The 27525-nt window shown below is 47.9% G+C and overlaps 1 protein-coding gene across 42 annotated transcripts; it reads right to left on the bottom strand.

Moving 5' to 3' along the window:
- Nucleotides 1–25: 25 nt before the first annotated feature.
- LOC140503236 (uncharacterized) lies at nucleotides 26–27050 on the bottom strand. 42 transcript variants are annotated; one of them, XR_011966737.1, is made up of 33 exons: nucleotides 26717–27050; nucleotides 26338–26404; nucleotides 25399–25816; nucleotides 24953–25012; nucleotides 24384–24433; nucleotides 22902–23030; nucleotides 22724–22806; nucleotides 22512–22633; nucleotides 20741–20877; nucleotides 19782–20421; nucleotides 18827–18955; nucleotides 18648–18731; nucleotides 16281–16342; nucleotides 15902–15968; nucleotides 15363–15379; nucleotides 15176–15197; nucleotides 14961–15077; nucleotides 13944–13992; nucleotides 12656–12751; nucleotides 12445–12527; nucleotides 10010–10131; nucleotides 9441–9530; nucleotides 8061–8159; nucleotides 7297–7858; nucleotides 6730–6779; nucleotides 6392–6465; nucleotides 5138–5220; nucleotides 4915–5036; nucleotides 4403–4476; nucleotides 4201–4308; nucleotides 3812–3898; nucleotides 2776–2820; nucleotides 2178–2222 (listed from the first exon to the last, which is right to left on the bottom strand). XR_011966737.1 is itself a non-coding variant. In XM_072607005.1 (22 exons), the coding sequence occupies exons 14-22, from the start codon at nucleotides 15950–15952 to the stop codon at nucleotides 2214–2216; spliced, it is 489 nt and encodes a 162-aa protein (XP_072463106.1). In that variant the 5' UTR covers nucleotides 15953–15968; nucleotides 16281–16342; nucleotides 18648–18731; nucleotides 18827–18955; nucleotides 19782–20421; nucleotides 20741–20877; nucleotides 22512–22633; nucleotides 22724–22806; nucleotides 22902–23030; nucleotides 24384–24433; nucleotides 24953–25012; nucleotides 25399–25816; nucleotides 26338–26404; nucleotides 26717–27050; the 3' UTR covers nucleotides 2134–2213. The 42 variants fall into 42 exon arrangements, 5 of the variants coding, with proteins under 5 accessions (XP_072463106.1, XP_072463103.1, XP_072463107.1 ...); XR_011966738.1 differs by lacking the exon at nucleotides 2178–2222 and adding an exon at nucleotides 2518–2561; XR_011966736.1 differs by lacking the exon at nucleotides 2178–2222 and having other exon boundaries at nucleotides 2731–2820; nucleotides 4403–4562.
- Nucleotides 27051–27525: the final 475 nt, after the last annotated feature.

The raw sequence follows: 27525 nt of genomic DNA, 5'->3' as shown, positions 1-27525 counted from the left end.
AAAGTTACAGGTTGAATTTATTACATATGTTTAAAAATTTTAAAAACCTGTACATAAAAGAGACTCATGGTTTCGTGTACACTCTTCTTTCTTTTCCATTATGTATATGGAAAGGATCATTGTATCTGGTATGTGCAAAGCTCAGAATTAAAAAATAGAAACAAAAAAATAATAAAATGAGTGTGTAAGAGTAAAAAAAACACAAAACCAATTCAAATATTCCCTGGACCTCCCCCTGGTGTGGAATGGCAGGGTTGGACCTGATGACCTCTAAGTTCCCTTCTAACTCAAAACTTGAGATCTTTGAACGAGGGAGATCAGGAAAGACGTGGCTCCTGCATGGAGCCTTGAATGAAGGATTCTTCAATTTCTCATCAGTTCATCTGAAATATTCCCTGCACACATTCATTCTCTGGCCTTCTTCACAATCCCAATGCTTCCACATCATCTATATATGTCGATCATGTTTGTCATTCGTTGTCTAAGAAGACCATGCCATCAGAGAAATGATGACATGACTTGCAGTTGACTTTGTTTTGAGTGAGGGAGGGCTGTGCAGGTCGCCAGCCTCACTTCTCTTCCAGAGCCATCTGAATCCAGTGACCAGATATTCTTCAGGATGACTGTAGATGACCCAGGATGCACTGGGAGACCTTGAGCTCTTTAGGCCAAGGTCTTTGCAAGTATCTACATATGTGCTTCTTAACTGAAATCCTCCTCCTGCTCCTAATTCCACAGATGCCAGAAATGGAAAATCCTAACTTTGAGTGCCCCCTCCCTAAAGCTGTCTTCATCATGATTTTTGGCTGGAGAACCTCCTTCAGCCTCCTGTGACGTGGAATTCAGACTGTCCTAAAGCAAAGAAGACAGATGGAGGGATGAAAGATGGCAGCCCCTTTTGGCTCTCAGGGTTGTCCTCCCCCATAACTTGGGCTGGGGTTCTCTGTTGGGGAACTCAAATGGGACAATTAGGCTCATTAGTAACCCTGGAATATGCCTGATCATGATTTCCATAGTCCTAGGGCTGAAGGTCAAACCTCAAGAAAGGGAGAGAGTGAGTTCAAGTGCAACTTTGGAGCGATTTCAAGGCAGTTTTTCAAAGGAGGGACCAATTCCAGCCTGTGAATTAGACTGAGCCACATGTGGTCTTAGTTCAAGATTGGTATTTCCCATCTCGTCATTTGTTAACTTGGAAAACAACTCACCTATCTATTTTAATTGTTCATATTGTTTCCGTTCCTTCTTTTAATGGGAGAAGAGGAGGTAGGTGTGGGCTTTTAAAAATGTCACCAGTCTAGGGAGCTCCCCACCACCAGCACCACCAGCACATCGAAGTTAGCAGAAATGCTGACAAGCAGTTACGCTCTCTAATTTCTCGTCTGGAAGAGTGAGCTCAGTGCCTGGGGTGTTCACAGGGGAAGAGACTTGCCCATGTGGGCACAATCAGTATGTTCAAGAGGCAGCTCAAGGACCCAAGTCTGCCTGACTGCAAGGCCAGCCCTCCAGCTACTACGCTCCTCACAAGGGAAGGGGATACAGGTTTCTTCAGGGTGTGCCCTGCGCCAGGCATCATGCACTTTTCACACTTTTCCAAACATGACTTCATTTGATCCTCACCGCTGTGAAAGGTAGGTGCTGCAGTGCAACTCTTTGAAGAAGCACTTCTCTTTGTTTATGTGCAGTGGGTGGGGGACACCTGTGTTCCCCTGCTGCTGGACCACTCCAAGAAGGGAAGCTGACCTGGAGCTCCCAGCAGGACCCAGCCCCCAGCTAAGGCACGGAGCTGTCCAGCCTCCTCCCCCTCCTTTATCCTTTCTCCCCTTCCCTACCTTCTCCCAAAACAGCTTCTTCTCCATGTACACTTCTTCCTTTTGGCCCCTTCCTCTTTCTGTACTTTTTGCCACACTCTGTTCTCACCTCCCTCGTATTTTCTTCGTCTCCCCTCCTATTCCTTCTCTGCATCCCATGTCTCAACCTTCCTGTAATCCTTTGCTCTGTTCTCCCACCCTTTCTTTCTCTTTCCTTTCCTCTTCATCCTTTCCTCCCCACCCTTTCCTTTTTTTTCCTTGACGTACTCCAATTTTCCTTCCCCTTCCCTGACTTTTCCTTGTTTTCTTATTCGCCAATCTCACCTCTTTCCATTGTTTCCTCCTCCTTCCTCCACCTCCACCTTCGTCAGGCATCAGGGAAGGTTGAATCCTCTACTGGAAAGGTCAGTGGCCCTGAAGTCAGGGAACACAGAGTTCCAATCCCACCTTATTACCTGTGTCTCCTTGAGAAAGTGGTGTCATTTTCATGGGGTTCACTGGCATCTTCTCCATTTAGAAGGGATTGGGCTACTTGGTTCCTTACATCCCTTCCAGCTCTAAATGTCTGATGCTGTGATCATCTCCCCTCTCCTGCTTCCTTCCATCTCACTGGCCCCACCCTTTCCTTCTCTCCCCAAACCCCAGGCTGTCAGGGGAGAGGCTCGGGTGTCCGACGACCCAGATTCCAATGATGTCCTGCATTCTTGGTCTGAGTGTCTCGGCAAGTCTCTTCACTTTGTTAGGTTGAACGCTCTATCAAATGAGGTGGATGGACTAGATGGTCTGTAAGTTCGCTTCCACTTCTAAATGATCCCTTCTCCTCTCTCCAGCATTTTCTCCCTCTTATCTCTCCCACCCCTTTCCATCACCCACACAGTCCTCCCCTTTACCTTCCTCTCCCTTCATTTCTCTTCCCTTGCCCACGCCACCATGCCTCCTCTTCCTCCTCCCCACACTTTCTGGTCACCTTGTCTCCTCTCTTTCCTTCTAAGATCTCAGCAGATGCAGACTCCTGGAAAAGAAAGAGCAGAGTCTTGTGAATGAGAAGAACTCCGATCGAATCTCATCTTTTCCCTTTACCACCTGGGTGACCCCCAAGCAATTCCCTGAGCTTTCGTCAAAGAGAGGCTTGACTCAGGGGGCCTCTGGGGCCACGGCAACATCTAAATATGGGTTCCTGTGATCCCCTCCTTCCCAATCTCTTCCCTCAAGCTTTCTATTTCTTTCCCTTCCCCTTTTCTTCCTCCTCTCTCACCCTCTTCTTCTCCCCTCATTTTCTCCCTTGTCCTTCCCCCTCTGATGTCACACTTGGAGTGATTGTTCCACGGACCCTGCAAACATTGATGTTGTCCTTAGCAACAGGGTGCTAGCCTAGGAGTCAGAGAATCTGTATTCGAATGATGACTATGCCCCTGAAGTCGTATCCCTGTAATCTACACGTTCGCCCTTCTGGCTCCGTTTCTTCCCCCGTACAATGAAAACCAGGATCCTTTAGGATTGTTGGATTGGAATAAAAGAAATCTTAGGAGCGTCTTGGAGTCCCACTCTCTTATGAGGGGGCTATTTCTTTGAAAGCAGAGGAAGGGTCAAACCTAGGATTTCATCCCTCAATCTATTTCATCCCTCAGCCTATGTAGATCTGCAGTACTACAGTTATGACAGTACTGAGAGAGTAGCTTGGCGGACGTGAGAGGTTAAAGAAATCCCTTGCCCAAAGTCAGAGGCACAATTTTGCATCCCAATCTTCTCTCGATTCTAAGAATCTAGCTTTATCCAGTATCTTCCTCTGCCTCTGCATCCCTCACTCTCCAAATGGACAAAGTGAGGCATGAACAGGGGAGTAACTTGCCCCAAGTCACATGGAGTTTAGCGGTAAAAGTGGGAATCCAATCCCAGTGCCCTGAGGCCTCATTCCACCCTTCCCCTTTCTCCCTCACCAAGTCACCTTCCCTTTAGCCAAGTAGTTGTACCCTCTGCACAGACAGATGAATTGACGAACGTACTTTCAGTAGAGCTTCCCTTTGGAGTCATTTTCCCAAGGAATGGTTTTTCTCATCTACCCAACTCTCACAGCTCGCTTCTTCCAGGATCTAGAAGGGAAAACAATTGGGTGAGTTGAGTGTTAGGAAAGTGACTATGGAAGGAAGAAAACCCAAGTGGTTCCTGTGCCTTCCTGCCCTTGACTTCATCCTGTCTGCATTCTCTCACTCCCTCTCCTAACAGAGCCTCAGCCACGGATGGAATCCCAGGCTCTCAGAGCCAGAGAGCCCCTTAGATCCCAACTAGCCCAAAGCCCCCCATTTCCAGGGGAAGACACCGAGACCCAGAGGCAGGACCAGTGACAGTTCGTTGCAGAAGGCTCACCAGAACCCAGGGCTCTGGAATCTCCTACCGTGAGAGGGAGGCGCCTTTTGGCTCTGCTTCACAGGCCTGGCAGTGGACACCTGGTGGGAGGGCAGCTTTGCCGAGGGTCGGAGCAGATGCAGGGTAGGGAAGCGTCCTGTATGGGGAGATGGGTTTGGAATCAGGGTTTTTGAGTCTGAGGCTGACCCTGTTCCCAGCCCTGACCCTCGGCTTTGATGAACGCTCCTTACCATGCCTGGTTTCAGTATTTTTCCACTTTGAAACCATCATGTCTCCACATCCATCAGGACCTTGGGCGCCACCCCTGAAAGAGTGAGCTCCATGTGATGAGCATTCATCGTGTCTTGCCCAGTTTCAGATCTGTCCTGGGCCCCACCGTCCCACTCAGCACTACGTGATGATCAGACAGAAATGGGACGTGTGTTCCATTTCTCCCAGGACATCTAACCCTGGATCCCATTCTACAGCATTTGAGCCTACTGTCCAGTTCAAAAATTCCACTGGACCCCTTCAAAATCATCCTGGAAGAGACCCTGAGGTCTCCATGCCTCTTTAGCAGCACAGGCTCTACTGAAGCCTTCTGCCCACCTCCTCTATTTTATCCCACCCTCCTTGATTCTCCTGCCTTCCCAGCTGCTCCCAGTCAGGCACTGGGCACAGTTTAACCTCACCATCCCACTCTGCTTCCTCCTTTTCGGTGTCTTTCCCTCCCTCCCACAACTGCTTATGACTACATCTGTACCTGTAGGAGGGCTGGCTCCTTCCTTCAGGGCCCTGGATGTCAGCTGAGGCAGTGCAGAGGTGATCCCTGTGCTTGGCTGTCTCTCCTTGCTGTCCCACTGTCTGCTACCCTAGGGTGGCAGCCTGGTGAAGTGAACACAGGGCTGGCCTTGGAAACAGGAACATCTGGCTTCATTTCCTTCTCTGACACGTGCTGGCTGTGTGATCATGGGCAAGTCACTTACCCTCAGTGTCTCCAGGCCATTGTCTGAGAGGGTCACTTGATCTCCATCACAGGGGGCAGTTTCCACACGGGAGTTTGTCACACCTACGAAATCAGCAAATGGGCCTGAATTTCATCTTCCCCTAGTGATATGCTTTCTCTTCATTATCATGAGGACAAGCTGATTCACCCTCCTCTACCTTGGAGTTCACCTCAAGCCAAAAAAGACAGACCTCTTGGGACTGAGGCAGGGATGAAAGGAGACCGTCCCCTCCACCAGGGGAGGTATTCTTTCTTCACAGCCCAGCAGGGGGTTCTTTGCTGTGGATCTAGAATTGGGAGAATTTGGCTACATGGGTGATGTTCTCATGGTCCTCATTATAGTCTCAAATGTCCTAGAGTCTAAAGAGCGTTGGGGGAGGGGGAGAACGGTCCTGCAACGGACTTCATCTTCAACTTCTGCGCTAAGGAAGAACCCCCCTGCTCTAAGTGAGGTACAGCAGCTGGTCGCATGTGGATAGAACTGACCAGTGACTGTCACCGTGTGCTTGGGGTTGCTGTCTCAGTATCCTGACATTTTTTTCCTTTTGTAAAAGCCCTGACCTGTTCTCTCTCTTCTCTTTTCATGTTGTTGTGCATATTTTACTTTTTCTTGGAGTGGGGGATGTGTGTGGAGCCGCCCACAGGGAGGTTGCCTCCAGAGATGAGGGGAGCCCAGCAAGTGCGTGTATTTGTAGCGATGAGGAGTGAGCTCCCTGCCAGGGCCTGGGGGGCAGAGTGACCTCACAGTCCGTGTGTCAGAGGAAGGCCTTGGATTGGGGACTGCTTCCAGGCCAGCCCTGTAGCAGCTAGGTACTGGAGGGAAGAGAACTGAGGATTTCCCAAGTACCTACTCTGTGCCAGACGCTGGCCTAAGCACTTTGACCAATATTGCCTCATTTGGTCCTCACAACATACCTGGGATGGACCTGGCTTTGCCCAACTCTCTTAAGAATTGGCATTTTGTACTACTCTGTGTGTGTGTGTGTGTGTGTGTCTCTGTGTGTCTATCTGCGTGTCTGCGTGTGTGTCTGTGTAAATAGGTGTGTCTGTGTGGGTCGTTCTATGTGTGTGTCCTTGTCTATGTATGTCTGTGTGTGTTCACGTGCTGGTGTTGGTTCGGGAGGGATAAGTGAGGAGGAAAACTTGTGAAATCTCAATGAGTCAATCCGTGGAGCAAGGATGGGACAGGGGCCTGAGGGTGCACATGGGCCATTCTAGAAACCCAGTTCCTCACCTGCTGGCCTTGGGTACCAAATGCAGGCAGAAACTCTAGGAAGACCAAGCAGGCAGTCTGTCTCTGCCCTAAACCTGCCAAATGAAACGTACTTGGACGATTCCGGGACAGGGTCCCAGGACAGTGCCCTTAGCTCCCTCCAAGTAACCACCCCTGGAGCTGTCCAACCTCTTCCCTCCAACCCTCCCCTCCACACCCATTCTTTGCCTCCTCCTGGACTTTTTCTCTCCCCACCATCTTTTTCCAACTTCATCCCTAATCCATCTCATTCCCCCTCCTTTAATTCCCTTTCCCCACCCTCTTTTCTCCCCGTTGCTTTTCCAGTCCCACCTAATTACCTGTGTCCTCTTGGACAAGTCACTCATTTTTTGTGGTGGTCAGCAGCATCCTCCATAAAAGGAAAGGGTTGGATTAGAATCCCTTACACCTTACAATGTCTGATGCTAGGATTCCCTCCTGCTCTTTCCCCCCTCCTCGCACCCCCTTTTCTTCTCACTCCACCCCTTCCTTTTTGTCTCCTTCCTACCCCTCCCCCTCTCCCCCAGCAGAGGAAGCAGAGTCCTTTAGAACAGCGGCTCAGAAGTCAAAGGACCTGGATGCACATCCTCAGCTTGGATCTTACTCCCACTGTGACCCAGAGTAAATCGCCTAACTTTGCTGGCCTTTAGCCCCAACTTCTATAAATTGAGAGTGACTGCATGGTCCCTGAGATCCCTGCCAGCTCTAAATGTACCCCCTTCCCGCAACGTCCCTTTTCCCCACTTCCTCCCTCCCCTCTCCCCTCGTCCACGCCCTGCCCTTTCCTCTCCTTTCCTTCCTCATCTTCTCTCAGCTCTACTACCCCAGCCTACCGTCATCCTCCTCCTCAAATTTTCAACTCTTTTCTGAACCCTCTGCCCCTTTACCTCTAAGTCATGGCAGGAGGCAGGTTCCATGAGAGGACTGGGAATCAGAGGACCTGAGATTTAATAGCATCTTGGATTGATTACATTTGTAATCCAGACAAGTCACTGAAGTTTCCTTCAGTTTCACGGCTTTTGGCTTACCTGGACACAGTGGACCCTTAGAGATTTCACTTTAGGATCCTGCGATCCACTCTTCCCCACCCCTCTCTCGTGTCCTTTCCTCTCTCCCCCCCTCCTCTTTCTTCCCCCTTTCTCAAGCCCTGCTCTCACCTGACCTTATACCCCCTTTTCTCTTTCCCTGATTCTCCTGCCTTCCCAGAGGATCCCAGCCCGTCCTTTGACCCAGCTGCACTTGATCATCCCTTCTTTCTCCCTCCTTCCTCTTTGATGTCCCTCTCATGTCCTCTCCCACCCCATATATGCTCATGATGACAACTGCACTTGACATAGAGCTGGATCCCTCCCCCAGGGTCTTGTAGCTCAGCTGAGGGGATGCAGACGTGAGCCCTGAGGTTGGCTGTCCATCCTTGATGTTAAAGTAGACACTGTCTTGGGTGACAGCCTGGTAAAGAGAATACAGACGGTTAGCTTTGGGAAAGAAAGATCTGGGTTCATTTCCTAACTCTCATACATGCTGGCTGAATGATCATGACTATAAACCTCTGTGTCCCCAAGCAGTTCTCTAAGAGGATCAGTTGATCACCATCAGAAGAGGAAATTTCGGTAATGTGAATTAATCACACCAAGGAAACCAGAAAATTTACCTCAGTTTTCAAATGCTTAGTCCTCCTAAGGCTGTCTTCATCATGATTTTTGGCTGGAGAACCTCCTTCAGCCTCCTGTGACGTGGAATTCAGACTGTCCTAAAGCAAAGAAGACAGATGGAGGGATGAAAGATGGCAGCCCCTTTTAGCTCTCAGGGTTGTCCTCTCCCATAGCTTGGGCTGGGGCTCTCTGTTGGGGAACTCAAATTGGGACAATTAGGCTCATTAGTAACCCTGGAATATGCCTGATCATGATTTCCATAGTCCTAGGGCTGAAGGTCAAACCTCAAGAAAGGGAGAGAGTGAGTTCAAGTGCAACTTTGGAGCGATTTCAAGGCAGTTTTTCAAAGGAGGGACCAATTCTAGCCTGTGAATTGGACTGAGCCACATGTGGTCTTAGTTCAAGACTGGTATTTCCCATCTCGTCATTTGTTAACTTGGAAAACAACTCACCTATCTATTTTAATTGTTCATATTGTTTCCGTTCCTTCTTTTAATGGGAGAAGAGGAGGTAGGTGTGGGCTTTTAAAAATGTCACCAGTCTAGGGAGCTCCCCACCACCAGCACCACCAGCACATTAAAGTTAGCAGAAATGCTGACAAGCAGTTATGCTCTCTAATTTCTCGTCTGGAAGAGTGAGCTCAGTGCCTGGGGTGTTCACAGGGGAAGAGACTTGCCCATGTGGGCACAACCAGTATGTTCAAGAGGCAGTTCAAGGACCCAAGTCTGCCTGACTGCAAGGCCAGCCCTCCAACTACTATGCTCCTCACAAGGGAAGGGGATACAGGTTTCTTCAGGGTGTGCCCTGCGCCAGGCATCATGCACTTTTCACACTTTTCCAAACATGACTTCATTTGATCCTCACCGCTGTGAAAGGTAGGTGCTGCAGTGCAACTCTTTGAAGAAGCACTTCTCTTTGTTTATGTGCAGTGGGTGGGGGACACCTGTGTTCCCCTGCTGCTGGACCACTCCAAGAAGGGAAGCTGACCTGGAGCTCCCAGCAGGACCCAGCCCCCAGCTAAGGCACGGAGCTGTCCAGCCTCCTCCCCCTCCTTTATCCTTTCTCCCCTTCCCTCACTTCTCCAAACACACCCTCTTCTCCAGGTACACTTCTTCCTTTTGGCCCCTTCCCCTTTCTGTACTTTTTGCCACACTCTGTTCTCACCTCCCTCGTATTTTCTTCGTCTCCCCTCCTATTCCTTCTCTGCATCCCATGTCTCAACCTTCCTGTAATCCTTTGCTCTGTTCTCCCACCCTTTCTTTCTCTTTCCTTTCCTCTTCATCCATTCCTCCCCACCCTTTCCTTTTTTTTCCTTGACGTACTCCAATCTTCCTTCCCCTTCCCTAACTTTTCCTTGTTTTCTTATGCGCCAATCTCACCTCTTTCCATTGTTTCCTCCTCCTTCCTCCACCTCCACCTTCGTCAGGCATCAGGGAAGGTTGAATCCTCTACTGGAAAGGTCAGTGGCCCTGAAGTCAGGGAACACAGAGTTCCAATCCCACCTTATTACCTCTGTCTCCTTGAGAAAGTGGTGTCATTTTCATGGGGTTCACTGGCATCTTCTCCATTTAGAAGGGATTGGGCTACTTGGTTCCTTACATTCCTTCCAGCTCTAAATGTCTGATGCTGTGATCATCTTCCCTCTCCTGCTTCCTTTCATCTCACTGGCCCCATCCTTTCCTTCTCTCCCCAAACCCCAGGCTGTCAGGGGAGAGGCTCGGGTGTCCGACGACCCAGATTCCAATGATGTCCTGCATTCTTGGTCTGAGTGTCTCGGCAAGTCTCTTCACTTTGTTAGGTTGAACGCTCTATCAAATGAGGTGGATGGACTACATGGTCTGTAAGTTCGCTTCCAATTCTAAATGATCCCTTCTTCTCCTCTCTCCAGCATTTTCTCCCTCTTATCTCTCCCACCCCTTTCCATCACCCACACAGTCCTCCCCTTTACCTTCCTCTCCCTTCATTTCTCTTCCCTTGCCCACGCCACCATGCCTCCTCTTCCTCCTCCCCACACTTTCTGGTCACCTTGTCTCCTCTCTTTCCTTCTAAGATCTCAGCAGATGTAGACTCCTGGAAAAGAAAGAGCAGAGTCTTGTGAATGAGAAGAACTCAGATCACATCTCATCTTTTCCCTTTACCACCTGGGTGACCTCAAGCAATTGCCTGAGCTTTTGTCAATGAGAGGCTTGACTCAGGGGGCCTCTGGGGCCACGGCAACATCTAAATATGGGTTCCTGTGATTCCCTCCTTCCCAATCTCTTCCCTCAAGCTTTCTATTTCTTTCCCTTCCCCTTTTCTTCCTCCTCTCTCACCCTCTTCTTCTCCCCTCATTTTCTCCCTTGTCCTTCCTTCTCTGATGTCACAATTAGAGTGATTCTTCCACAGTCCTTGGAAAAAGTGATGTTTTCCTTAGCAACAGGGTGCTACCTTAGGAGTCAGAGAATCTGTATTCGAATGATGACTATGCCCCTGAAGTCGTATCCCTGTAATCTACACGTTCGCCCTTCTGGCTCTGTTTCCTCCTCTGTACAATGAAAATGAGGATTCTTTACGATTATGAGATTGGAATAAAATAAATATTAGGAGCCTCATGGATTCCAACTCTGCCATTTTGGGGCTATTTCTTTGAAAACATGCCAGACCTAGGATTTCATCCCTCACTCTTCTTCGTCCCTCAGTCTATGTAGATCTTCAATATTACAGTTATTTCAACACTGGGAGAGCAGTTTTCGCGACGTGAGAGGTTAAAAAATACCTGGTGCAATGTCAGAGACTGGATTTTGCATCCAAATCTTCACTTCATTAAGAAACTCTTGCTTTATCCAGTACCTTACTTTGCCTCTTCATCGGTAACTTTGCAAATGGACCAACTGAGGCCGAACAGGGGGAACAACCTGTCCAAAGTCACACAAACTGTAAGGGCAAAACTGGAAATCTCATCTCCTTTCAATGAGTCGTAATCCCACCGTTGCTCTTTCCACCTCACTATGCCACCTTCCATATGTACAAGTAGTTATGCCCAGTGAATAGACAAAGATGATTTTACTAACATACTTCCAGTAGAACTTGGCTTTGGAGTTATTTTCCCAAAGTATTGTTTTCCTCAAGTATCCCCCTCTCACACCCAGCTTATTCCAGGACCTAGAGGCTGAAAAATGTGTGGGATGAGTATTAGGAAAGTGACTTTGGAATGGAGCAAAATGCAGTATTCCCTGTGCCATCCGGGCCTTGGCTTCATCATCTCTGTTTTCTCTCCCTCCAGCCCCTAACAGAACCTCAGCCACTAATGCAATCCCAGGCTGTCAGAGCCAGAGGGACCTTTAGGACTCGACTAACCCAATGCCCTCTATCTACAGGGGAGGGCACTGAGTTCCAGGGAAGGAAAAAGTGACAGTTATCAGCAGAGCTCACACCAGAACCCTGGGCTCTGGAATATTGTAAAGTGGGAAGGGGAGGCTGTGTCTTCTAGTGCACTGGCCAGGGGGAAGACTGTTGGTGGGAGGGCAGCTGTGCCCAGAGTCAGAGCAGGTAAAAGATAGGGCAGCCCCATATGGGAGGAGTTGAGCTTTTATTCAGAAGTTTATAGGTCAACTCCTGGCCATGTTCCCACCCATGAACCTTTTGGTGAGCCTTATTGTGCTTGCTTTCAGGTTTATTCTACTTTGGAACCATCAAACCATGATGTCTTCATATCTGTCCAGATCTTGTACCTCACCCAAGAACCCATAGGCTCTATGTGAGGAGCATTCATCTTGTCATGCCCAGACTCAGATGTTTCCATGCCCCCCACTCCGACCAAGCCCTATCTAATGATCAGACATGAATGTGACTGGCTTCCCATTTCTCCCAGGAGATGTAACCCTGTATCTCATTCTAGATCATTTGATCCTACTGTCCAGTTCAAAAATTCCACTGGACCACGTAAAAATCTTCCTTGAGGAGCCAGTGAGGTCTCCATAGCTTTTCATTGTCCAAGCCTCTACTGAAGTCATCTGCCCACCTAATTTCTTTTTCTCCAACCTCTCTGACTCTCCTGCTTTCCGAGCTACTGTCACTGAGGCCTTGAATCCAGCTTGACCTCAAAACTTCTCTTTGGTTCTTCCTTCATTGCTGTCTTCCTCTCCCTCACATAACTGCTTATGACTTATGATATGTTTACTTGTAAGAGGGCTCCCTCCTTTCTACAGGGCCTTATAGGTTAGCTGAGGCAGTGTAGAGGTGATCCCTGTGGTTGGCTGTCTATCCTTGATGTCCCAATGTATGCTGTCCAAGGGTGGCAGCCTGGTGAAGTGAGTACAGGGTTGGTGTTGGGAACTGAACAATCTGCGTTCATTTCCTTCCTCTGACACATGTTAGCTGTGTGATCATGGGTAAGTCACTTACCCTCAGTGTCTCCAGGCCACTGTCTGAGAGGATCAGTTGATCTCCATCACAGGAGGCTGTTTCCACAAGGCAGTTTATCACACCTATGAAATCAGGAAATGGGCCTTAATTTGATATTTCACTAGTAGTATGCTTCCCCTTCATTATCATGATAACAAGCTGATTCACTCTCCTCTACCTTGGAGTTCACCTCAAGCCAAAAAAGACAGACCTCTTGGGACTGAGGGAGGATAGTAAGGAGGCCGTCCTCTCCACCAGGGGCAGTATTCTTTCTCCATGGCACAGGAGGGGGTTCTCAGCCATGGATCTAGAATTGGGAGAATTTGTGTTACTTGGTGAAGATATGATAGTCTTAATGTTTCAAATGTCCCACATCCTAAAGAGCATTCAGGAAGCGGGGAGGATTGAAAGCACAACTGACTTCATCTTCAACTTCTAGACTAAGGAAGAACCTCCCTCCTCTAACTGAGGGAGGAAAGCTAGTGTCATGTAGATTGAACTGTTACCTTTTGGTTGAGGTTGCTGTCTCACCATCCCGGTATTTATTTCCTTTTTTAACAGCCCTGCTCTCTTATCTCTCTTATGATACTGTGCTTATTTTACTTTTTCTTGGAGTGGTTGGAGCGTATGAAACAGCCCATAGGGAGGCTGCCTCCAGAGATGAGGTGAACCCAGCAAGTGTGTGTATTTGTAGCCATGAGGAGTGAGCTCCCTGCCAGGGCCTGGGAGGCAGAGTGATCTCACAGCCTGTGTGTCAGAAGAAGGCCTTGCATTGGGGAATGCATGGAGTCCAGCCCTCTAGCAACCATGTACTGGAGAGAGGGCAACCTGTTATTTCTGAAGTCCCTACTATGTGCTAGGCACTTGGCTAAGCCCTTTTACAAATATTACTTCATAACATGCCTGAGATCTAGCCAGCTTTGCCCCATACTTTCAAGAACTTGGATTTTTTAATACTCTGTCTGTGTATGTATGTGCCTCTGTGTGTATATCTCTGTGTATGTATGTGTCTCTGTGTGTATATTTCTGTGTGTGTGTTTCCACATCATGGTATAGGTTAGGGAGGGAAAAGTGAGTGGAAACACTTGCCAAACTCTCAGAAAATATGTGGAGTAAACATGTGACTGAGGCCTGTGGGTCCAGTTCAGCAATTCTCGAGACCCAGGTCTTCACCTGCTGACCTGATGTACCAAGTTCAGGCAGAAGCTCCAGGAGGACCAATCAGGCAGTCAGTCTCTCCCCTAAACCTGCCAACTTAAACTTTGTTGGAGGAGCCCAGGACAGTGCCCACAGCTCTAACACAGTAACCAACTGTGGAGCTTTCCAGCCTCTTCCTTCTTGCCTTCCCCTCCACACTCATTCTTTGCCTCCTCCTGGTCTTATACCCTCCACCCTCATCTTTTCTCAATTTCAACCCTCCTCCACCTCACAACTCCTCCTTTGTCTCCCTTTCCCCACCCTCTTTTTTTACCACTCCTTTTCCAATCCCTCCTAATTACCTGTGTCATTTGGACACATCACTTTTGTGTGTGTGTTTCTCAGTGGCATCTGGCAAAAAAGGAAAGTGTTGGATTTGAATCCCTTCCAGCCTCCACTGTCTGATGCTGGGATTCTCTCCTGCACTTTCCTCCCTTCCACCACCACCTTTCCTTCTCACTCCACCCCCTACTTTGTCTCCTCCCTACCACACCCCAATCAGAGGAAGAACAGTGCTTGACAACTATTGCTCAGAAATCAGAGGACCTGGATGTAAATCCTCACTTTGGCTCTTACTCCCAGTGTGACCCAGTGTAAATCACTTAACTTTGTTGGCCTTTACATCCATCTTTACATTCAGGGAGACTGATTGACTAGAGGATCCCTGAGTTCCATCCCAGCTCTAAATGGACCCCCTTACCAGAACTTCCCTTTCCAGCATTTCCTCCATCTCCTCCCCCCTCTTGCTTGTCCTGCCTTTTCCTCACCTTTCCTTCCTCATCTTTTCTAAGACATACACCCCCAAACTACCATCCTCATCCTGTTCCTCCTCCTCCACTTTTCAAGTATTTTCTGACCCCTATGTCCCTTTGCGTCTAAGTAGTCTCAGGAGGGAAGTTCCATGAGAGGAAAGGGAGTCAGAGGACCTGGGATCTAAAAGCATCTTTGATTTATTACATTTGCAACTTCAGACAAGTCACTGATGTTTCCTTCAGTTGACTGCTTTTGCACTGTCTGGACTAAGTAGGCCCTTACAGATTGAACTTTAGGATCCTGTGATCGACTCTTCCCTTCCTCCTCATGCTCTTCTCTCTGCTCTCTCCCCTCCCCTTTCTTCCCCCTTTCCCAACCTCTACTATCACCTTACCTTACCTTCCCCCTTTCCTTCATACCTGATTCTCCTGCCTTCCCAGAACTACCCAGTCAGCCTTTTGATCCAGTTTGACCTCATCATCCCTTCTTGCTCCCTCCTTCCTCCTTGGTTTCCCTCTCTTGTCTTCTCCCAACCCATATATGCTTATGATGACATCTGTACTTACAGGAGAGCTGGTTGCCTCCCCCAGGGCCTTGTAGGTCAGCTGAGGCAGTACAGTGTTGAGCCCCACTGCTGGCTGTCCATCCTTGGTGTCCAACTGCCTCTTGTGTTTGGTGGCAGCCTGGTGAAGTGAATATAGAGAGCTGCCTTTGGAAAAGAATGACCTGGGTTCATTTCCTAACTCTCATGTATGCTGGCTGAGTGATCATGAGTATTAACCTCAGTGTCCTCAAGCAGTTGTCTAAGAGGGTCAGTTGATCATGATCGTAAGAGGAAATTTCAATAATGTAAATTAATCCCATCAATGAAATCAGAAAATTGACCTCAATGTACAGATTCTTAGTTCTAGTAATACTCTATCTTCATCATCGGTATTTGCTGGAGAACTCATTCAGCCTCCTGTTACCTGGAGTTCAGACTGTCCTAAGCCAAAGAAGACAGAGGGAGAGATGAAAGAAGGCAGCCCCTTCTACCTCTGAAGGTTTTCCTTCTCCATAGCTTTATAGGGGGCTCCCTGTTGGGGATCTCAGATTGGGAAAATTAGTCTCATTAGTAATCCACTGCCCTGCCCCCCAGCTAGAGCACAGAGCCATGCTGGAGCTGTCCAGCCTCCTCCCCTTCTCCTCTCCTGTCTCCCCTCCCCCCTTCTTCCAGCCCAGCCTCTTTTCCATGTACACCTCTTCCTTCTGGCCCCTACCTCTTTCTGTCCTTTTTACCATACTCCTTTCTTCACTCTCTCCTAGTTTCTTCTCCTCCCCTCCTATTCTATCTCTGCTTCCCATGTGTCAACTTTCCTGTAATCCTTTCCTCTCTTCTTCTACCCTTTCTTTCTCTTTCCTTCCCTCTTCATCCTTTCCTCCCCATCATTTCCTTCTTTCCTTGATGTTCTCCAGTCTTTCTTCCCCTTCCCTGACTTTTAATTCTTTTCTTATTCAGCAATCTCACCTCTTTCCATTCTTTCCTCCTCCTTCTTCCACCTCCACCTTCATCAGGCATCAGGGAAGGCTGAGTCCTTTAGTGGAAAGATCAGTGGCCCTGGAGTCAGGGAACCCAGAGTTCAAATTTCAAATATCTATGTCACCTGGGGAAAGTGGCTTAATTTTCATGGGGTTTAGTGACATCTTCTCTGTATAGAAAGGGTTGGATTAGCGGGTACCTGAGTTCTCTTCCAGCTCTAAAGTATCCCTTCTTCTCCTCTCTCCAGCATTTCCTCCCTCTCACCTCTGCCACCCCTTTCCATCACCCACTTTGTGATCCCCTTTCCCTTCACAGCATTTCATTTCTCCTCCCTTCACCAGACCCCCCTGCCTCCTCTTCCTCTTACCCACACTTTCCTGTCTCCTTTCCTCCTCCATTTCCCTCGAAGGACTGAGAAGATACAGACACCTGGAAAGGAAAGAGCAGAGCCTTGTGAATCCCAAGACCTGAGATCAAAGCCCATCTCTTACCTTTACTACCTTGGTGATCCCAGGCAGTTCACTGAACTTTTTGTCAATGAGGGTTGACCCAGGTGACCTCTAGGGATCTTTCCACCTCTCAGTATGGGATCCTCTGATCCCCTCCTCCTTTTCTTTTCCCTCATGCCTTCTATTTCTCTCCTTTCCCCTTTCCTCCTCCTGCTCTACTGTCTTCTTCTCCCCTCATTTTCTCTCTTATCCCTCCCCCTCTGATGTCACAATTACAGGGATTGTTGCACAGATCTTGAAAACAGTGATGTTGTCCTTAGCAACAGAGTGCTAGCTTAGGAGTCAGAATCTGTATTCAAATGATGACTCTGCCACTGAATTAATATTCATGTATTCTATATGGTAGCCCTCCTGACTCAGTTTCCTTATCTGTAGAATGAAATGCAGGCATCTTCAGGATTATGAGATTGGAAGTAGAATAAATCTTAGAAACCTCAGGGAGTCCAACTCTCTTATTTGGGGACTATTTCTTTGAGAGTAGGGAAGGGTGAGACCAAGGATTTCATCCCTCAGCCTAGGTAGATCTGCAATAGATCAGCTATTTCACCACTGATAGAGTAGCTTGGGGGAGGTGAGAGTTTAAATAAATCCCCTAACCAAAGTCACAGACAGACTTTTGCATCCAAATCTTCTCTTGATTCCAAAATTATTGCTTTCTCCAGTATCTTACACTGCCTCTTCATCCCTAACTTTGCCAGGGGAAAAACTGAGAACTGAACAGGGGGAGCAACTTGCCAAAAGTCACACAGAGTTTAGGGGCAAACCTGGGAATCACATCTCTTGTCTGCGAGTCCAGATCCCACCCTTGCTCTTTCTACCTCCCCATGCTGCCTTCCTTATATACAAGGTGTTATGCCCTGTGCATAGACAGAAATGACTTTGCTAATATTCTTTCAGTAGAGCTTGGCTTTGGAGTTATTTTTCCAAAGGATTATTTTTCTGATCTATCCCCCTCTCAAGCCTGGCTTCTTCTAGGATCTAGGGGCAGAAAAATGGGTGGGATGAGAGGTAGGAAAGTGGCTGTTGGAGGAATCAAAACCAGGTGGTCCCTGTGCCTTCCTACTCTTGGCATCATCATCTCTGCATTCTCTCACTCCTTCTCCTAACAGATCCTCAGCTACTGCTGGAATACCAGGCTGTCAGTGCCACAGGATCCTTTAGAATCCAACTAACCCAATGCCCTCTATCTCCAGGGGAAGCCACTGAGCTCCAGGGAGGGGGCCAGTGACAGCAACAGAACTCACATGAGATCCCAAGACTCTGCAGTATTCTAAAGTGGGAGGGAGAGGCTTTTTCTTCTAGTGCACAAGCCAGGGGGAAGACTACTGGTAGGAGGACAGTTGTACCCAGAGTCAGAACAGGTGAAAGATAGGGCAGCCCCATACGTGGGGAGTTGAGTCTTTAATGAGGAGTTTATGCATCAAGACCTGACCATATTTTCACCCATGAACCTGGGCTCCTTTTTGTGACCCTTATTGTGCTTGCTTTCAGATTTAATCAGCTTTGGAAACATCAAAACGTGATATCTCCATATCTGTCTAGATCTTGTACCCCATCCAAGAAAACATGGGCTGTGTATGAGGAGCATTCACCTTGCAGTGCCCAGTTTCAGACGTTTCCATCGCCCTCATTCCCAACAAGCACTTTTTGAGGATCAGACATGAATGTGACAAGTGTTCCATTTCTCCCAGAAGATGTAACCCTGTATCTCATTCTAGATCATTTGATCCTACTGTCCAGTTCAAAAATTCCACTGGACATCTTAAAAATCTTCCTTGAGGAGCCACTGAGGTCTCCATAGCTTTTCATTGGCCCACTCTCTAGTAAAGCCTTCTGCCCACCTAATCTCTTTTTATCCACCCTCCCTGATTCTTCTGCTTTCCCAGCTGCTCTCAGTCAGGCCTTGGATCCAGCTTGACCTCAACACCTCTCTTTGGTTCCTTCTTCACTGGTGTCTTCCTATTCCCTCACATAACTGCTTATTACTTATGACATGTTTACTTGTAGGAGGGCTGTCTCCTTTCCCCAGGGCCTTGTAGGTGAGCTGAGGCAGTGTAGAGGTGATCCCTGTGGTTGACTGTCTATCCTGGATGTCCCAATGTATGCTGTCCTATAGTGGCAGCCTGGTGAAGTACCTATAGGGCTGGTGTTGGGAACTGAAACATCTGGGTTCATTTCCTGCCTCTGACACATGCTGGATGTGTGATCATGGGCAAGTCACTTACCCAAGGTGTCTTCAGGTCACTCTCTGAGAGGATCAGTTCATCTCCATCACAGGAGGCTGTTTCAACAGGGGAGTTTTGTCACACCTATGAAATCAGGAAATGGGCATTAATTTCATATTCCACTAGTAGTATGCTTCCCTTTCATTATCATGATAACAACCTCATTCATCCTCCTGTACCTTGGAGTTCACCTGAAGCCAAAAAAGACAGACCTCTTGGGACTGAGGGAGGATGTTAAGGAGGCCATCCTCTCCACCAGGGGCAGTATTCTTTATCCATAGCCCAGGAGTAGGTTCTTAGCTGTGGTTCTAGAATTGGGAGAATTTAGGTTCTTTGGTGAAGATATGATAGCCTTAAGTATTATTTCAAATGTCTTATAGCCTAAAGAGAGTTGGGGACCTGGGGGGTGGAAGGGATGGTAACCACAACTGACATCATCTTCAGCTTCTAGAGTAAGGAAGAACCTCCCTGCTCTAACTGAGGGAGGAAAGCTAGTGTCCTGTAGCAATCTACAGGACTGAGGAGTGATTGGGGTTACTGTCTCAGTACCCGAATGTTTATTTCCTTTTTTTAAAAGCCTGCCTTTTATGCTTATTTTACTTCTTCTTGGAGTGGGGGGAATGTATGGAGCCGGCCATAGGGAGGGTGCCTCCAAAGATGAGATGAGCCCAGCAAGTTTGTGTATTTGTAGCCATGAGGAGTGAGCTCCCTGCCAGGGTCTGGAGGACAGAGTCACCTCACAGCCTGTGGGTCAGAGGAAGGCCTTGGATGAGGGACTGCTTCCACGCCAACCCTCTAACTATTGTGTGCTGGAGGGAAGGGAACCTGGGATTTCTGAAGTCCCTACTATGTGCCAGGGGCTGGCCTAAATGCTTTGACAAATATTACTTCCTTTGGTTCTCACAACATGCCCAGAGGTAGCAGGCTTTGCCCAACTGTTTCAAGATTTTGGATTTTTTAATACTCCGTGTATTTGTATGACTGTGTGTGTTTATTTCTTTGTATGTGTGTGTGTGTCTGTGTGTGTTTCTCTGTGTGGATGTGTTAATGTATGTATCTGCGTGTTTGTGTGTGTGTGTGTGTCTGCATGCTATGGGGTACATTAGAGAGGGAAAAGTGAGTGGAAACACTTGCCAAACTCTCAGAAAATATGTGGAGCAAACATGTCACTGAGGTCTGTGGGTCCAGTTCAGCAATTCTCGAGACCCAGTTCCTCATCTACTGGCCTTCAGTACCAGGTTCTGGCAGAAGCTCCAGGAGGACCAAGCAGGCAGTCAGTCTCTCCCCTAAACCTGCCAACTTAAACTTTGTTGGAGGAGCCTAGGACAGTGCACAAAGCTCTAACACAGTACCCAACCCTGGAGCTGTCCAGTCTCTTCCCTCTTGCCCTCCCCTCCACATTCATTCTTTCTCTCCTCCTGGTCTAACCTCAGACAAGTCACTGAAATTTCCTTCAGTTTCACCGCTGTTGGACTAGCTGGACTGAGTGGGCCCTTACAGATTGGACTTTAGGATCCTGTGATCTACTTTTCCCCTCCACCCCCAGACTGTCCTCTCTTCTCTCTCCCCTCCACTTTCTTCCCCCTTTCTCAGCCTTCCTCCCTCTCACCTCTTCCACCCCTTTCCATCCCCTACACTTTCCTCCCGTTTCCCTTCGCATCATTTCATTTCTCCTCCCTTCACCAGGCCACCATTGCTCCTCTTCCTCGTAGGCACACTTTCCTGTCTCCTTTTCTCCTCTTCTTCTCTCTAAGGACTGAGCAGATGCAGACTCCTGGAATGCAAAGAGCAGAGCCTTGTGAATCAGAAGACCTGAGATCAAATCCCATCTTTTCCCTTTAGGATCTTTGAGATCCCAGGCAATTCACTGAACTTTTTGCCAATGAGAGGATTGACTCAGGTGTCCTCTGGGGGCCCTTCCACATCTAAATGTGGGATCCTGTGATCCCCTCCTTCCCTATCTCTTCCCTCAAGTTTTCTACTTCTTTCCCTTCCCCTTTTCTTCCTCCTCTCTCACCCTCTTCTTCTCCCCTCATTTTCTCTCTTTTCACTCCCCCTTCTGACATGACAATTAGAGGGATTGTTCCACTGACCTTGAAAACACTGCTGTTGTCCTTAGTAACAGGGTGGTAGCTTAGGAATCAGAGAGTCTGTATTTGAATAATGACTATGCCACTGAATTAATATCCATGTAATCTATACGTTAGCCCTTCTGGCTCAGTTCTCTCTTCTGTGGAATGAAAACAAGGATTCTTCAGTACTATGGGACTGGAAGTAAAATTAATCTTAAGAGCCTCATGAAGTCCAACTCTCTTATTTGTGGATTATTTCTTTGAAAGCAGAGGCAGTGCCAGACCTAGGATTTCATCCCTCAACCTATTTCATCTCTCGGCCTATGTACATCTGCCATAGTACAGTTATTTCAATACTGAAAGAGTATCTTGGGGCATGTGAGACATTAAATAAAACACCTTGTTCAAAGTCAGAGAAAGAGTTTTGCATCCAAATCTTCTCTTGATTCTAAAACTGTTGCTTTATCCAGTATCTTACTCTGCCTCTGCACCCCTAACTTTGCAAATGGGCAAACTGAGGCCTAAACAGGGGAGTAACTTGCCCAAAGTCACTCCGAGTTTAGGGGTAAAAGTGGGAATCAAATCCAAGTCCCATGAGTCCTAATCCCAGCCTTCCCCTTTCTACCTCACCAAGTCACCTTCCCTATAGACAAGTTGTCGTACCCTGTGCACAGACAGAGATGAATTTAGTAACATACTTTAAGTAGAGCTTGACTTTGGACATATTTTCCCAAGGTATTATTTTTCTGATCTACCCAACACTCACACCTCACTTCTTTCAGGATCTACAGGGAAAAAAATGGGTGGATTGAGTGTTAAGAAAGTGACTGTGGAAGGAAGAAAAGCCAGGTGGTTCCTGTGCCTTCCTGCCCTTGGCTTCATCCTGTCTGCATTCTCTCACTCCCTCTCCTAACAGAGCCTCAGCCACTGCTGGAATCCCAGGCTCTCAGAGCCAGAGAGCCCTTTAGATTCCAACTAGCCCAATGCCCTCCATTTCCAGGGGAAGACACTGAGACGCAGAGAAAGGAACAATGACAGTTAGTAGCAGAAGTCTCACCAGAACCAAGGGCCGTGAAATATTCTGATCTGAGAGGGGGAGCCTTTTTGCTCTAGTTCACAGGCCTAGGAGTGGACACCTGGTGGGAGGGCAGCTGTGCCCAGAGTCAGAGCAGAGGAAGGGTAGGGGAGCCTCCTGTATAGGGGAGGTTTGGTTTTTAAGCAGGGGTTTCTAAGTCTTGGCCTGACCATGTTCCTAGCCCTGACCCTGGGCTCTGATTGGTGACCCTAACAATGCTTGGTTTCAGGTTTATTCCACTTTGGAACCATCATGTCTCCAGATCTATTGGGACCTTTGGCACCACCCCTCAAACAGTGAGCTCTGTGTAATGAGCATTCATCTTGTCATGCCCATTTTCAGACCTTTCCCTGCCCCCCCTCTCCCACCCAGCACCATTTCATGATCAGACATAAATGGTATTCCATTTCTATCAGAACATCTAACCCTGTATCTCATTCTAGATGATTTGAGCCTACTATCCCATTCAAAAATTCCACTACCCCATAAAAATCTTCCTTGAAGAGGCAGTGAGGTCTCCATACCTTTTCATTGGCCCAGTCTCTACTGAAGCCTTCTGCCCACCTCATCTCTTTTATCCCACTCTCCCTAATTCTCCTGCCTTCCCAGCTGCTCCCAGTCTGCCCTTTGTCCCAGCTTGACCTCAACACCCCTCTTTTTCCTCCTTCCTTCGTGTCTTTCTCTCCCTCACATAACTGCTTATGATTACATGTTTACTTGTAGGAGGGCTGGTTCCTTTCTCCAGAGCCTTGTAGATCTGCTGATGCAGTGTAGAGGTGAACCCTGTGGTTGACTGTCCATGCTTGATGTCGCACTGTCTGCTGTCTTAGGGTGGCAGCCTGGTGAAGTGAGTATAAGGTTGTCCTTGGCAACCGGAACATTTGGGTTCATTTCCGTCCTCTGATACATCCTGGATGTAAGTCACTTACCCACAGAGTCTCCAGGTCACTCTCTGAGAGGATCAGTTGATCTCCATCACAGGAGGCAGTTTCCACAGGGGAGTTTGTCATACCTACGAAATCAGGAAATGGGCCTTAACTTCATATTCCACTAGTAGTATGGTTCCTCTTCATTATCATGAGGACTAACAGATTTGCCCTTCTGTACCTTGGAGTTAACCTCAAGGCAAAGCAGTCAGACCTCTTGTGACTCAGGCAGGGATAAGAGGAGGCCATCTTCTCCACCAGGGGTGGTATTTTTTCTCCATAGCCCAGGAGTAGGTTCCTAGCTGTGGATCTAGAATTGGGAGAATTTAGGTTCATTGGTGACGATGTAATACTCCCAATTATTGTCTCAAATGTCCTAGAGCCCAAAAACAGAGTAGGGGGGAGGACAAAACCAAAGCTGACATCATCCTCAACTTCTGGACTAAGGAAGAACCTTCCTGCTCTAAGTGAGGGACAAAAGCCAGTCACATGTGGATAGAACTGACCAGTGACTGTTACCATTTGATTGGGGAAGCTGTCTCAGTATCCTGATATTTGTTTCCTTTTTAAAAAGCCCTGCTCTGCTCTCTCTCTTATCTTTTAATGTTTTTGTGCTTATTTTACTTTTTCTTGGAGTGGGGGGAGTGTGTGGAGCCACCCACAGGGAGGTGGCCTCCAGAGATGAGATGAGCCCAACAAGTGTGTGTATTTGTAGCTATGAGGAGTGAGCTCCCTGCCAGGGCCTGGGGGGCAGAGCTACCTCAACGCCTGTACATCGGAGGAAGGTCTTGGATTGGGGACTGCTTCCAGGCCAGCCCTCTAGCAATTGTGTACTGGAGGGAAGAGAACCTGGGATTTCTGAAGTCCCTACTATGTGCCAGATGCTCGCCTAAGCACTTTTACCAATATTGCCTCATTGGGACCTCACAGCATGCTTGGGATGTAGCTGGCTTTGAACAACTCTTTTAAAAATTTGCATTTTTTAATACTATTTCTGTATGTATGTGTCTCTGTCTGTATATCTCAGTGTATATGTGTGTGTATATCTCTGTGTATGTATCTGTTTCTGTGTGTATATCTCCCTGTATGTGTGTGTGTCTCTGTGTGTGTCTCTGTGTATATACCTTAGTGTGTGTATCTGTGTGTGTGTGTGTGAGTGTGGGTGTGTGGGTGTGTCCACATCCTGGTGTAGGTTAGGGAGGGAAAAGTGAGTGGAAACTCTTGCCAAACTCTCAGAAAATCTGTGGAGAATACGTGTGACTGAGACCTGTGGGTGCACTTGGGCCATTCTAGAGAGCCAGTTCCTCACCTGCTGGCCTTCCATACCAAGCTCCAGGAGGACAAAACAAGCAGTCTCTCCCTGACCTGAACCTTGCCAACTGAAACTTAGTTGAAGAAGCCCAGGACAGAGCTCCAGGACAATGCCCTAGGGCAGTGCCCCAGGACAGTGCCCACAGCTCCAGCTCAGTTACCAACCCTGGAGCTGACCAGCCTTCTCCCTCCTGCCCTCCCCTCCACACTCATTCTTTGCCTCCTCCTGGCCTTATCCCCTCCACCCTCATCTTTTCCCAACTTCAACCCTCCTCCACCTCTCACCTCCTCCTTTTTCTCCCTTTCCCCAGCCTCTTTTCTCCCCACTCCTTTTTCAATCCCACCTAATTACCTGTGTCATCTTGCACAAGTCACTCACTTTGTTGTGGGGCTCAGTGGCATCTTCCACAAAAGGAAAAGGTTGGATTAGAATCCCTTCCAGCCTCCAATGGCTGATGCTATGATTCTCTCCTGCATTTTTCCCCTTTCCTCCACCCCCTTTTCTTCTCATTCCACCCCCTACTTTGTCTCCTCCCCACCCCCCACCCCCATCACAGGAAGCAGAGTCCTTCAGAAATGTGGCTGGGAAGTCAGAGGACCTGGAGGCAAATCCTCATTTTTTCTCTTACCCGCAATATGACCCAGTGTAAAACTTTCCTGGCCTTTACATCCATATTCTCTAAAGTGAGAGTGTTTGACGAGATGATCCCTGAGATCCGTCTCAGCTCTAAATGGACCCCCTTACCAGAACTTCCCTTTCCAGCATTTCTTCCCTCTCCTCTCCCCTCTTGCTTGTCCTACCTTTCCTCTACTTCCCTTCCTCTTCTTTTCTCAGGTCTACTCCCCCAACCTACCACCCTCCCTCTTCCTCCTCCTCCTCCTCCACTTACCAACTCTTTTCTGACCCCTATGTCCATTTACCTCTAAGTAGTCACAGGAGGCAGGTTCCATGAAAGGAAATGGAGTCAGAGGACCTGGGATCTAAAAGCATCTTTGATTTATTACATTTGCAACCTCAGACAAGTCACTCATGTTTCCTTCAGTTGACTGCCTTTGGACTGCCTGGACTAAGTAGGCCCTTACAGATTGAACTTTAGGATCCTCTTATCAACTCTTCCCTTCCTCCTCATGCTGTCCTCTCTGCTCTCTCCCCTCCCCTTTCTTCCCCCTTTCCCAAGCTCTACTATCACCTTACCTTACCTTCCCCCTTTCCTTCATACCTGATTCTCCTGCCTTCCCAGAACTACCCAGTCAGCCTTTTGATCCAGTTTGACCTCATCATCCCTTCTTGCTCCCTCCTTCCTCCTTGGTTTCCCTCTCTTGTCTTCTCCCAACCCATATATGCTTATGATGACATCTGTACTTACAGGAGAGCTGGTTGCCTCCCCCAGGGCCTTGTAGGTCAGCTGAGGCAGTACAGTGTTGAGCCCCACTGTTGGCTGTCCATCCTTGGTGTCCAACTGCCTCTTTTGTTTGGTGGCAGCCTGGTGAAGTGAATATAGAGGGCTGTCTTTGGAAAAGAATGACCTGGGTTCATTTCCTAACTCTCATGTATGCTGGCTGAGTGATCATGAGTATTAACCTCAGTGTCCTCAAGCAGTTGTCTAAGAGGGTCAGTTGATCACGATCATAAGAGGAAATTTCAATAATGTAAATTAATCCCATCAATGAAATCAGAAAATTGACCTCAATGTACAGATTCTTAGTCCTAGTAATACTCTATCTTCATCATCGGTATTTTCTGGAGAACCTCATTCAGCCTCGTTACCTGGAGTTCAGACTGTCCTAAGCCAAAGAAGACAGAGGGAGAGATGAAAGAAGGCAGCCCCTTCTACCTCTGAAGGTTTTCCTTCTCCATAGCTTTATAGGGGGCTCCCTGTTGGGGATCTCAGATTGGGAAAATTAGTCTCATTAGTAATCCACTGCCCTGCCCCCCAGCTAGAGCACAGAGCCATTCTGGAGCTGTCCAGCCTCCTCCCCTTCTCCTCTCCTGTCTCCCCCCCCACTTCTTCCAGCCCAGCCTCTTTTCCATGTACACCTCTTCCTTTTGGCCCCTACCTCTTTCTGTCCTTTTTACCATACTCCTTTCTTCACTCTCTCCTAGTTTCTTCTCCTCCCCTCCTATTCTATCTCTGCTTCCCATGTGTCAACTTTCCTGTAATCCTTTCCTCTCTTCTTCTACCCTTTCTTTCTCTTTCCTTCCCTCTTCATCCTTTCCTCCCCATCATTTCCTTCTTTCCTTGATGTTCTCCAGTCTTTCTTCCCCTTCCCTGACTTTTAATTCTTTTCTTATTCAGCAATCTCACCTCTTTCCATTCTTTCCTCCTCCTTCTTCCACCTCCACCTTCATCAGGCATCAGGGAAGGCTGAGTCCTTTAGTGGAAAGATCAGTGGCCCTGGAGTCAGGGAACCCAGAGTTCAAATTTCAAATACCTATGTCACCTGGGGGAAGTGGCTTAATTTTCATGGGGTTTAGTGACATCTTCTCTGTATAGAAAGGGTTGGATTAGTGGGTACCTGAGTTCTCTTCCAGCTCTAAAGTATCCCTTCTTCTCCTCTCTCCAGCATTTCCTCCCTCTCACCTCTGTCACCCCTTTCCATCACCCACTTTGTGATCCCCTTTCCCTTCACATCATTTCATTTCTCCTCCCTTCACCAGACCCCCCTACCTCCTCTTCCTCTTACCCACACTTTCCTGTCTCCTTTCCTCCTCCATTTCCCTCGAAGGACTGAGAAGATACAGACACCTGGAAAGGAAAGAGCAGAGCCTTGTGAATCCCAAGACCTGAGATCAAAGCCCATCTCTTACCTTTACTACCTTGGTGATCCCAGGCAGTTCACTGAACTTTTTGTCAATGAGGGTTGACCCAGGTGACCTCTAGGGATCTTTCCACCTCTCAGTATGGGATCCTCTGATCCCCTCTTCCTTTTCTATTCCCTCATGCCTTCTATTTCTCTCCTTTCCCCTTTCTTCCTCCTGCGCTACCCTCTTCTTCTCCCCTCATTTTCTCTCTTATCCCTCCCCCTCTGATGTCACAATTACAGGGATTGTTGCACAGATCTTGAAAACAGTGATGTTGTCCTTAGCAACAGAGTGCTAGCTTAGGAGTCAGAATCTGTATTCAAATGATGACTCTGCCACTGAATTAATATTCATGTATTCTATATGGTAGCCCTCCTGACTCAGTTTCCTTATCTGTAGAATGAAATGCAGGCATCTTCAGGATTATGAGATTGGAAGTAAAATAAATCTTAGAAACCTCAGGGAGGCCAACTCTCTTATTTGGGAACTATTTTTTTGAGGGTAGGGAAGGGTGAGACCAAGGATTTCATCCCTCAGCCTAGGTAGATCTGCAATAGATCAGCTATTTCACCACTGATAGAGTAGCTTGGGGGAGGTGAGAAGTTAAATAAATCCCCTAACCAAAGTCACAGACAGACTTTTGCATCCACATCTTCTCTTGATTCCAAACTATTGCTTTCCCCAGTATCTT

Source organism: Notamacropus eugenii, chromosome 5, assembly GCF_028372415.1.
Source record: "Notamacropus eugenii isolate mMacEug1 chromosome 5, mMacEug1.pri_v2, whole genome shotgun sequence".
Taxonomy (NCBI): Eukaryota; Metazoa; Chordata; class Mammalia; order Diprotodontia; family Macropodidae; genus Notamacropus; species Notamacropus eugenii.
Note: the sequence above shows the minus strand (reverse complement) of the source record. Positions and strands in the feature narration are given on the sequence as shown.